Here is a 12,530-nt window from a genome sequence, read left to right on the forward strand (position 1 = left end):
GTTCATATCAGGTAAAGCTTGAAAGAGGTGGTTTCTCATCCTGTCCAACAGAATGATGAGGCTTTCCTTTTTTTTTTTTTTTAACCAAGAACTGAGAATTTGCTCTTTAGGATAATTTGTTAAAACAGCAAATCACTGTTATCAGTGAGGCTTTACTTTTTTAAGCAAGTAGAATTTTAAGACTAGCTCATCAGTTTTCTTTCATCCATTGGATTTCCTTGGAGAGGGAAAGACTGGTTAGACCAAGTGAGCATTCAAGAGGAAGTCTCTTGTGGGCTGAGTGTTGGGGGAGGCATTCATGGATTATCAAATGGTCTGAAGCCTGGGACCTTCCCCCGCCTGAGATCCAGACCCAGCACTTATGCACGACCATGCCCTTTAAAGACCACTTGTGTTCTATGTGGCTGCCAAAGTGAAGGTTTCTCTTGACACCGCTGCCAGATGTCACTGCACAAAATCACAACCTACACTTTACGGGCCCCACCGTGTTCTCTGGGCTGTGGTCATTAGATGGCCTGAGATGTCCATGAGAAGCAGCAGGAACGCAGGGGATAAATGGGCAGCGGGGACTCTGGGGCAGCCAAAGATGGAAGGTGATTAAGTTGGGGCTCTAGCAGCTCATCTTGAAGGTTTGTGCTTATGAGATTAGACCAGGGCTTTACCCAGGTGTGATTCTACTACCCTGGCTAAGTTGGCCCTGCTCTCAGAAAAGAATCAAACAAGGAGCAGGATCTTCCTGGGAAGCAAAGGCTTAGTGCCTGTTCAGGTTCTTCATAGCAGACCAAACTCAGGTAAGGTTCCATCCCTGCCCTCCTAAGTGCCCTGCTCTGCAGAGGAGAAGGATAGCTTTCAACTCCCAAGGACACAAATTATCACAAAGACAGTAGGGACATGGGAAGTACCTACCTACTAAATACTAAGTAAATCTGGTGACAAGATTCATCATTTTCCTCTAAAAACAAGACCACAGTTGGGAAAGGCATGACTAAACACCAGCCCATGAGAATTCAGTGCCACTCTGTAACCCACAGAGGCTGGTCTACTGGACAAAGCTGCCAAGATCTTAACAGCCTCATGTCTCCTTCACCACCAGCTTGGTTTTCAAATGGGCCAAATCCTAGATTGGCAGACCCCAGAAACTGGATTGGCCGAGCAACTTCAAGCTGTTGAGCCACACACTAGCGTACCTATATGATTCTTCCTTAGCCAGGAAGCCTCTAAAAACCCCAGAATCTGCCACCACTCCTTTCCCAGTTCCCACTGCTTAATCTTACTGCTGGTGCCAAAGAGAAGTACAAAGGACCCCTGGCCAAACATCTCTACCCACTAGGAACTTATCACCTAGCTTGGAAGACAAAACTAGGTTTCAGGTCTAAAAAGGAAAGGAGGGTGAGGAATGCACCATAAGCTGCTTTAAAAAATACATGTTATGAGCAGAATCATTTCAATACAAGTTGAGATGAACTGCATGAGCAGACTGGAGCTACTTGAAGCAAGACAGTATTCTCAAAACTCACTAGAGGCAGGACAGGGACATACCTGTGGGCTCCAGACTCTGGAGAGCAGGGTGCTATCCATTAGAAGTGCTAGAAATGCAACAAGATCTGGACATGGATTTCTGGCTTAGCAGGAGGCCACAGAGATGGGCAAGAGGTGGGGGAAGACCGTTGTAAAAGAACTCGGAACCCAACTAGAGTGGGAGATTTCCATTCTCCAACAGAGGGAAGATGCTCAAGAAAAATAACTAGGGGCATAAACCTATCCATCCAGAATGGTGGGGTGACTGGCAGAAATGGGAAAAACGGATGGTAGTCACATGTGGGTTAAGTTGAGCTTCAAATGATATAATCAAGCAGGGCTTACAGACCTTTGGAGCTAAGAGTCTGGAACAGAAAGTCATCAGGGATTGGAGGATTCAGAATTCTCACCTCAGAGAAGCACACCCGTGCTTTAATCTTCATGTTGGAATCCCTTAAAATCACCATTGCTGGTATAACAATAGTTTACATACTCAGAAAAATAAAATCAACAAGGGTGGGGGAAAAAACTCTATAAAGTAGTCTACAAACATAAAGGACTGATTCTTTAAAAATGATAACCACCCAAGTTACTAATCCAAACAACCATGTACCTTCTGTTTGGAAACAATTACAAAAAAGTCTTGAACTTTAGGTTTGATGTTGATAAAGCTGTAGTATCTCTGAAATTGGTGTTTACTGTAGGACTAAGCAAGTGAGTAAAATACCCTTAAACAACACAGGTTTCAACTGGGCAAGTCCACTTATACAGATTTTTCAACAGTAACTACTACAGTACTACATGGCACACAGTTGATTGAATCCTGGATGTGGAACCACAGATTGGATCTGCATATAGGGAGAACCAACTATATTTTACATGGCTTCTTGATGTTAGGAGGGCAGGCTCCCCTAACCCCCACATTGTTCAAGGGTCAAGTATATACTGAATAAGAGCCCATTTCATCAGTGTAGGAGAAGACCTAATTATGGAATAAAAGAAAGGCAAATAACTTATCCATTAGAGTAGAATTAGAAGCTTCAGTATGAACTCATTTTCAAAAATATACATAATATATATATTTTCATGTATATATGTTCCCCATGTACATATATATACACACACATACCAGGATAAATCTTTCTTAGTCCGCTGAAAATACCTAGAAGCAATGACAACCCAGTATCAATGTGAAAATCTAGGGTCAATGTTTGCATTCAAATTTCATCTACTAAAAGAAGCCATGGCTCTAAGAAAAACATCATGAACCTAATATATTATCCTGTGTCAAAAAATAAGAAAGGGCACAAAAAATTACTGTAACAGACCAAAAGGACTAAGAAACCAGCTTGAAAGAGCACCCCTCCGGCCATATCAGGAAATTCTGAACATCAAAATGTGTAACATTAAATCTTTAAAGAACCCATGATGGAATATATTCATTCACTAAAAACAAGCATTTATGAAATTATATACCAAGCACAGATTTCAGCTATGAATATATGATTCTCAATCTCAAGAAAGCCTAGGCTGGGGCTTCCCTGGTGGCTCAGTGGTAAAGAATCCTCCTGCCAATGCAGGAGACATGGGTTTGATCCCTGGTCCGGTAAGATCCCACATGCCTCAGAGTAACTGAGCCCGTGGACCACAACTACAGAGCCTGTGCTGGGCGCCGCAACTCCTGAGCCCCGCAACTCCTGAGCCCGCCCGCCACCTGGGAGCCGCAAGTTCTGAGCCCGCCCGCCGCAACTCCTGGGAAACCATATGCCCTAGAGCCCGTGCCCCGCAACGAGAAGCCTGAGCAGGGCAAGCACGAGTAGCCCCGACTTGCCACAACTAGAGAAAAGCCCACACAACAAAAAAGACCCAGCCCAGCCAAAAATCATACATAAATGCAAAAAAAAAAAAAAGAAACCCTGGGGTGAAGGTGTGGGACAGGGAGAAAAATGTAACCAACTAGTATAATGTGTGTTTGAAAATCTGATAGGGTGATAGGTAGTATAGTAAGAAAAGGCTTCCCTAGTGGCTCAGACAGTAAAAAGTCTGCCTGCAATTGCAGGACCACCTGGGTTCAATCCCTGGACTGGGAGAATGGCAACCCACTCCAGAATTCTTGCCTGAAGAATTCCCAAAGGAGCCTAGCGGGATACAGTCCATGGGGTCCCAGAGTCAGACACAACTGAACATAGTAAGAAAAATAAACTATTTCAGGAAAACTGTTTAAAAATGAAAAAATAATTTACACATCTAAATTGACACTAAAAATTTTTTTGAAGAGAAAACTCCTTCCTTCCTTCCTTATGGATAAAATGATAGGATCAGAAATATAGTATTTTATAACCCACACAGAAAAGCTGATTGAGGCAAGAATCATACTACAAGTACTAGACAAAAGTGTGCTGACAGGCTTACAAAATGCCCCCAGATTCATTACTAATTACAAAGAGAAAATTACAAAGGCTGTCATCTTTGCAGCTGTTACCTTAACCAAGTGATCAGATTCAATTTCATCAATAATGGGAAAAAACTAACATGTGCTTCCTAATGTAATATAAGAAAAGAACACTCTTGTGAATTATTCGTACCTGGATCTAAATGTCTGTAAACAGACAGACCCAAACTGAGTGACTGTCTACAAAATATTTTACAAACATGCTTCAAAAATGTCAGTCTCATTAAAGACCATGTAAGACAATGAGCCTTGTTTCACAGGAAATAAACACTGAAATCTGGAGAGACAAAGAGTTATGATTCTGCAACTTACTCTCAAACAGGTCAATAAAAATAGGAATTATACATTTATGTAGAAGATGAAGCAATTTTAGAAAGTGTTAAGAACTGGAGAATCTAGGTAAAGAGTATACAACTCTTGCCACATTTCCACAGGTTTGAAATTTTCCCAAAAAAGTTTTTTAAATCTGGGAACACATTTCTGGAAAGAAGTTAATATAAGGTAAGCAATTACTATACAGCATATGCTTCCTAAGCATCTATCTGATAGACACACACATGTATACAACACAATTATAAATACCTTTAATCCTCAACATTTCCTGAAGGAAACGGATAGCATACATCATTTAAATATTATACCATAAAAGTAAGAAAACTGATGCTTAAGCGGATAAGTAGTTCACTCTAAAGGCTTATTATCTCACCTTCAGAGAAAAAAATTAATTCTTAGGGAAAGAAAGGAAAACAACACACAGATAAAGGTCAGCTCAAAGTGATCACACTAGAGTGTTTGAAAGAAAAAGAAATTTAAGCTCAAAATATATCAGTTAAGATTTTTAATAAAATAATTTTACAGTAAGGCACAAATGAAATCTTTCTAGAATTTAATAAACTTAGCCATTTCAAGTGATTAATGGTATTTAGATTCCCAGGTTTCATGACTGCAAAGGCAGGGGCGTATACAAATGGCCAGGCAGTAATTAGCTCCTGGTTTTTCTTTCCCTGATTCATTTACAATGGAATATTCGCATGTTTCCTCCAAGGGCGCTGTACCTTCTTGCTGGCCAGGACATCCAGGTCACGGCAGATTCGGGCACGTGTGGAGGAAGGCTGGATGATGTCGTCCACAAACCCTGGGGAAGCACAGGAAAGGAAGCGGATCACCTGCTGCCCACCAAGCCCTCACATGGTGCTCAGTGTGGGCACCACCTTCTGGGGCCAACAGTGTGCATGTAGGGCCAGGCCGACACAAGAGAGGCTCAGTCCTGCCAACCTCCCCATGACCCCAGGAGCCCCCTGTTCCTCTGGCGGGTCCCAAACTGGCCCAGAAACATTCAGCAAGAAAAGGAAAATGTGAGCCCTCTTCCATCCTGTCAAGATGAATTTAGTATGGAATAAAATGAAGAAAGTGCACTTTTATTTTTAAAAACTCACTACAATCATCCGTCCCATCCTGTGCATAAGTCTGTCTTGCCACTTTCTTTGCCACTCTTCCCATCAGGAAGTGGACTGTACTTCTTCACTTGGCCTTGTAAACTGCCTTGGCCAACAGAATGTAGCAAGAGTAACACTGCAACTTCCACACCTAAGCCTCAAGGCATCTTCTTTCCCCTCTCACCCTCTTGCTGCCCTCAGGACACCCTGCAGAGCACGTGGACGCACCTCCCAAAGAATAAGCAACCCCGTGAAGGAGAGTCCGGCTGACAGCCAGCACCAGCCATGTGAGTGGGGCCACCATGGGCTATCCAGCCCCAGTCAGGCAGCTAGATGACATACTTCCATGACTGATCCCAGCAGAACCACTACCCAGCTCAGCCCAGCCCAGACCAAATGCTGACACTCAGAACTATGAGGGGAAGGTGCAGGGAGGTTTGAGTAGACCACTTTGTTTTGAGTAGATTTTTCACAGTACTGGGTAGCTGGAATACCACGAAGAGAGATTTAGCCACTTCAGCAATGTTTTCTTGATCACAGTTACAAAGTGGCCCATACAGGCCTCTCTGCCCTTAAGTGATGACGGCTCAGGGTCCAGCCAGCCCTCACCAGTCTCCAGACTCAACAGGAAGGGCAAAGGTGGGCCTTCTGGAGCAAAATAAGCAACAAGTGACCCAACAACTGAGCCGAGCTGCTCTCCCCACCACAGGCCCACCTCTCACGGCTGCAGGAAAAGGGTTGGCAAACTTCTCGATGTACTCTGCCTGAGCCGCCTCCACGTTCTCGTGTCCTTTGAAGATGATCTCCACAGCACCCTGTCACAAGAGGAGTTGGTGATCGCCCTAGAGGCCCCCGGAGACCAGGGTAGCCCTCCCCCACAACATCACTGGGAGTGATTGCAAATTTCTCGGTAAACAAAGTGTGCTGGAGAGCAGTGGCCACCCCAGGTGCCTGGAGCGACCGCCATAACCCCCCGGCTGCAATGGATGCTCAGCCACGGCTCCAATGACCGGGTGGCCCAGGCCGAGGCATCACCTGCCTCCCTAGATTCTGTCCTAATCTCTCCAAGTGCATTTGTCCTTCTCCGAGGCCAAGATATTTGGCCCAGTTTCCACTGTTAAGAGTCAAGGTCCCCTTATCAAGGAAAGCAGAATGCTGTTACACTTTTTCATTATCCTGAGCCCTGAGCACACAACTCAATGGCCAGAGGCAGAGAAACTAAAATGCCAAGTGTAGAAAAATGAGGTCTGAGAGAGAAGTCATCCTGTCAGAACCCCTAAAAGTCAGCCTGGGGAGGCTGGGGCCTGGGAGATACCTAGTTCAACCCCGACAGCTATTTCAAAGCAGGACAGGAGTGGTTAGTAGACTAGGCAACATGGGGCACCCTGCCCAAAGTCAGCAGGGTCAGGACTACAGCTTGGCCCCCGTGGGCTGCAGGAGTGGCTCTAGGACCTCCTGGGAGCTGGGGATGGGGTTGGGGAAACATCCAGTCCTCCAACAACTAGTTCAGCTGACTCAGTCCTTTCCGTTCTACTGAATCCCTGAACCCACTCGAGGCCCCTACTACCTGGGTCCGTGCCTGAAGTGAGAGTGCAGGAGGGGGATTGCCAGGGTCTAGACCCCAACTCCCCGGAGGCCTGGCGACCCCAGGGGCCCAGGCCTTTTCCCAACACTTCCCAGCTGTGCAGGGAGAGTGGAGTCCCTGGAGCCCGGAGAAGGGGAAGCTGGAGGGTCTTACCTTTGCCCCCATGACGGCAATCTCCGCCGTGGGCCAGGCGTAGTTGGTGTCGCCACAGAGGTGCTTGGAGCTCATGACATCATAGGCGCCACCGTAGGCCTAGAACAGTCCCAGATGCTGGACATTAGAGCCTGAGTCAGCCGGATCACATCCCTGTAGGACCCCAGGAAGCCAAGTGAAGTGAGGATGGAAAGCAAGACTGGCCCTCCTGGGCTCCTGAAGGCCCAGGGCTGGGAGGCCCAGGAATACGAGGGCGCAGCCACAGGACTTTCGCAGTTCACGGTCATGGTTTTCCGGCCTTTTCCCACTCCCAGATGAGCAGGGACTTCTCTGCCGGGCGTGTCTGCAGGACCATCCACGCCAAGCCATCCTCGAGAACTTGTTAAGGGGAATGAGGCGTAGACTCCTTCCAGCACTGCTGACCCTCTCAGCCAGACCCCCAACGCCCAGGCCCCACCACTGGGGGTGAGCGGGCTCCAGCCTCCAGCCTGAGCTCCTCACCTTCCTGGTGATGACCGTCACTTTGGGCACAGTGGCCTCTGCAAACGCGTAGAGCAGCTTGGCGCCGTGGCGGATGATGCCCCCATACTCCTGCGCGGTGCCTGTGGCAAGAGCAAGTTACCGGATACCCACAGAGTCTCCCCGGGGCCAACCCCCACTCTCAGCTGTGAGGGCTTCCCCTTCCCCACAGGGCCACCCCCAGCCAGTCCCCACCTCCAGACGCCCAGAGGATGGCAACGTCACAAATCCTGTGCAAGAGGACCTCCACATAAAGCGGCGTCTCAGGGCAAAACCACCTCTCCTGACCCACCTCCCTCAGTGACTCACCAGGCAGGAAGCCAGGGACATCCACAAAAGTGATGAGGGGAATGTTGAACGAGTCACAGAATCGGACAAAACGAGCCCCTTTCACGGATGAATTAATGTCCAAGCATCCTAGAAAGAGAGAAACCAGTCCCAGCCCCACCCACACTGGGCAACCATTCAGAGCTGGTTTCTACAGGGGTACCAAAGTTTCGTCATCAGAGAAACTAAAGGAGAGCTTCATATTCCAAGAAAAACAGGGGGGACAGGAGACTCCCCCTGGCTCTGGCCAGAGGACCCAGCAGTGGCTCGGCCCCGGCAGCTGGCACCACACCCCAGCACAGACATCCAGCTTTTGTCTCGTGAGCTGAAGGGCAGCGGTCACCTGAGGCACAGCCCACCTCACCCCTGGAGCTGCAGTGGGAGGCCCTCATCCAAGGGCTGGTCTTCTAGAGTCTGTGTAGTTGGAATTGGATTCTGCCTCCATCAGCCACAGCGATGTGTTTGGGGAAATTACTTTCTGAGCCTGAGATTCCCCACCTTAAAAGGAAGGATGTTACTTCCCCTACTATGGAGGTGGTGGGTTAGTCGTGAAGTTGTGTCCAACTCTTGCGACCTTGTGGACTATAGCTCGCCAGGCTCCTCTGTCCATGGGATTCTCCAGGCAAGAATCCTGGAGTGGGTTGCCATTTGCTTCTCCAGGGGATCCTTCCTGACCCAGGGATCGAACCGGGGTCCCCTGCATTGCAGGCAGATTCTCTACCAACTGAGCCACCAGGGAAGCCCTACCATAGTTGTAAGGATTAAAGGAGACGGTATCGGTAAAATGGCACAGAAGAGAATAAGAGCTCAATTACTAGTAAGTCCCCTCACACAGAACGGTCAGCAGAGCATTCTATGAGGCCAGCATTATCCTGATACCAAAACTTCTTGTTTTGGGACAAGAAAATGCAAAGCAAAATCCCTCATGAAAAGTTCTGAAATATTAGAAAAACACTGCCAAGTGCAGTTTAACCCAAGAATCCAGAGTTGATCTCATGTGTGAAAAGCAGTGAAATTATTAAAGGAAAAAAACAATACGGTCATCACAACAGATACAAACATCTGAGGAAATCCAATATTCATAATTAAAAACCAGCAGTAAACTATGAGTGCAATGGAACTTCTACTGTCTGATAAAGAATGTCCATAAAAAACTTAAATACTCATGGATCAGAAGAATATATAAATTCCCAAACTGAACTATGCCAGTGCTGTCCAAGAGAACTTTCATGAAGAAAATGTTCTCTGACTCTGTTATTTGTTGACATAGAAACAACTAGACACATGTGGCTACTGAACACCTGAAACATGATAGGGAAAGTGAGAGACTAAGCTCCTAATTGTATTGAATCTTAATTACTTACACTATTTTATTATTTTAGATTTAAAGCTTAATAGGCTAGCATAGCTGGAAAAATTTGCATTTTCAAGCAATTCCTATCAAAATCATAGGAAATGCCTTTGTAGAAACTGATAAATCCGATCTTCATGACCCAGATAATCATGATGATGTGATCACTAATCTAGAGCCAGACATCTTGGAATGTGAAGTCAAGTGGGCCATAGAAAGCATCACTACGAACAAAGTTAGTGGAAGTGATGGAATTCCAGTTGAGTTGTTTCAAATCCTGAAAGATGATGCTGTGAAAGTGCTGCACTCAATACGCCAGCAAATTTGGAAAACTCAGCAGTGGCCACAGGACTGGAAAAGGTCAGTTTTCATTCCAATCCCAAAGAAACGCAATGCCAAAGAATGCTCAAACTGCCGCACAATTGCATTCATCTCACATGCTAGTAAAGTAATGCTCAAAATTCTCCAAGCCAGGCTTCAGCAATACGTGAACCATGAACTCCCTGATGTTCAAGCTGGTTTTAGAAAAGGCAGAGGAACCAGAGATCAAATTGCCAACATCCGCTGGATCATGGAAAAAGCAAGAGAGTTCCAGAAAAACATCTATTTCTGCTTTATTGACTATGCCAAAGCCTTTGACTGTGTGGATCACAATAAACTGTGGAAAATTCTGAAAGAGATGAGAATACCAGAGCACTTGACCTGCCTCTTGAGAAATCTGTATGCAGGTCAGGAAGCAACAGTTAGAACTGGACATGGAACAACAGACTGGTTCCAAATAGGAAAAGGAGTATGTCAAAGCTGTATATTGTCACCCTGCTTATTTAACTTATATGCAGAGTACAACATGAGAAACGCTGGACTGGAAGAAATACAAGCTGGAATCAAGATTGCCGGGAGAAATCTCAATAACCTCAGATATGCAGATGATACCACCCTTATGGCAGAAAGTGAAGAGAAGCTAAAAAGCCTCTTGATGAAAGTGAAAGAGGAGAGTGAAAAAGTTGGCTTAAAGCTCAACATTCAGAAAACGAAGATCATGGCATCCAGTCCCATCACTCCATGGGAAATAGATGGGGAAACAGTAGAAACAGTGTCAGACTTTATTTTGGGGGGCTCCAAAATCACTGCAGATGGTGCCTGCAGCCATGAAATTAAAAGACGCTTACTCCTTGGAAGAAAAGTTATGACCGACCTAGATAGTATATTCAAAAGCAGAGACATTACTTTACCAACTAAAGTCCGTCTAGTTAAGGCTATGGTTTTTCCATTGGTCATGTATGGATGTGAGAATTGGACTGTGAACAAGAAGAATTGATGCTTTTGAACTGTGGTGTTGGAGAAGACTCTTTAGGGTCCCTTGGACTGCAAGGAGATCCAACCAGTCCATTCTGGAGAGCAACCTTGGGATTTCTTTGGAAGGAGTGATGCTGAAGCTGAAGCTCCAGTACTTTGGCCACCTCATGCGAAAAGTTGACTCATTGGAAAAGACTCTGATGCTGGGAGAGATTGGGGGCAGGAGGAGAAGGGGACGACCCAGGATGAGATGGCTGGATGGCATCACGGACTCGACAGACGTGAGTCTGAGCGAACCCTGGGAGATGGTGACGGACAAGGAGGCCTGGCGTGCTGTGATTCATGGGGTCGCAAAGAGTCGGACACGACTGAGCGACTGAACTGAACTGAAAATTCATATGGTAATACAAAGGAGATAGACTAATCAAATGGTATTCTTTTTAAATAGCATTATCAGAAGACTTCCACTAGCTAACCTGAAGACTCACAAAAGCAGGGTTTCTCCGTCTTAGCACTACCAACATTTTGGACAGAATGATTCTTTGCTATGGGGGTTTGACTTCTGCATGTAGAATGTTTAGTCACCATCTTTGGGTTAGACACACTAGAAGTCAGGAGCCCCCCTCCACCCGTCACACCCACTGTGACAATCAAAACTGTTTCCAATATAGCCACATGTTCCCAGTACATTGAAATTGTCCCTAGTTGAGAACCACCAAGAACCATAAAGCTTCAGAAATCAAGACAAGATGGCAGAAGCATAAAGGCAGGCAAAACCAGCAACCAAACAGGACAGACAGGGAAGAAATAGACCCAGAGAACTGATTTCAGACCACGCACCAAAACAATGTGGAAAGCAAGTCTTTCTTAACCAACGGTAATACTGTTTCACTCCATACTCTACACACGAAAATCAACCCAAAATGGATCACAGAGCTTAACATAACCCACAACGACAAAGCTCCAAGAAGGTGACTTGGACTATCTTCAAAACCTTGCAGTAGGCAAAGATTTCCTGGACAGGACACAAAAGCTCTAATCAGAAGTCAAACACTGATAAAAAGGATTTTACCACTTTTTAAAAATAATGAGAGTCAAAAGACTTAATTAAATAAACAAACAAGTCACAGAACAGGAAAAAAATATTTAAAATATACAAATCTGACAAAGGGTTCACATCAGAATATATAAAGAATCTTAGAAATAAACAATAAAAAGACAACTCAAAAAATAAAAACAATAGGCAAAGCTTCCCTCTTGCTAAATGCCAGAGGGAATGTCTGAGATGACAGACGTGTTCTACATCTTATTTTGGATGGTGATTACAGGTTGGGAGTCTCCCCCTGGGTGGGGAAGAACCCTGGAGGAGGGCATGGCAACCCACTCTAGTTTTCTCGCCTGCAGAATCCCATGGAGCCTATGGTCCATAGGGTCACAAAGACATGACTGAAATGATTTAGCACACATGAATCGTCAACCTGCCAAAATCCACCCAAATGAGCATGTAAAAGCTGTGCATTTTATGGTCTGTAAATTATAACTGTAAAAAAAAAAATGTTTTAAATCTCCCCTCCTCCCTCTCTATCCAAATCTATGTTAATAAAGAATGCAAATGATGAGTCTTGGGATGAAGACAACTCTAAATTAAGAAACCGCAAGATGGAAAAGAGGTCAGAATAAAAATCAAAAGGAAGAAAAATATGAGCAATAACAACCAAAACAAGATAAAATCATTGGGGAATTGAAAATAGAAATGGAAAACCTGTGACCCTGAGCTGCCAAGAGTGAGCCCTAGGTCCAAGAGCTTGGCTGCCTCATCACAGTCCAGGCCTGTCAGAGCATCTGGCACCCAGGAAGTCCAATGAGCCCTGGCACATTCTACAAGGAAGAAAT

At 45.4% G+C, this 12,530-nt stretch overlaps 1 protein-coding gene across 1 annotated transcript in view; it reads right to left on the reverse strand.

The window, feature by feature from the left end:
• Window positions 4,533-12,530, reverse strand: part of PCCB (propionyl-CoA carboxylase beta subunit) — a 96,078-nt gene continuing 88,080 nt past the window's right edge. The window contains exons 11-15 of the mRNA XM_005675535.3: window positions 7,973-8,080; window positions 7,646-7,746; window positions 7,145-7,243; window positions 6,122-6,221; window positions 4,533-5,105 (exon numbers count right to left, since the gene is read on the reverse strand). Coding sequence (XP_005675592.2) covers window positions 4,984-5,105; window positions 6,122-6,221; window positions 7,145-7,243; window positions 7,646-7,746; window positions 7,973-8,080 — 530 coding nt within the window. The 3' untranslated portion in view covers window positions 4,533-4,983. The remainder of the gene's footprint in view (window positions 5,106-6,121; window positions 6,222-7,144; window positions 7,244-7,645; window positions 7,747-7,972; window positions 8,081-12,530) is intronic.

This window comes from Capra hircus, chromosome 1 (assembly GCF_001704415.2).
Source record: "Capra hircus breed San Clemente chromosome 1, ASM170441v1, whole genome shotgun sequence".
NCBI classification, from domain to species: domain Eukaryota; kingdom Metazoa; phylum Chordata; class Mammalia; order Artiodactyla; family Bovidae; genus Capra; species Capra hircus.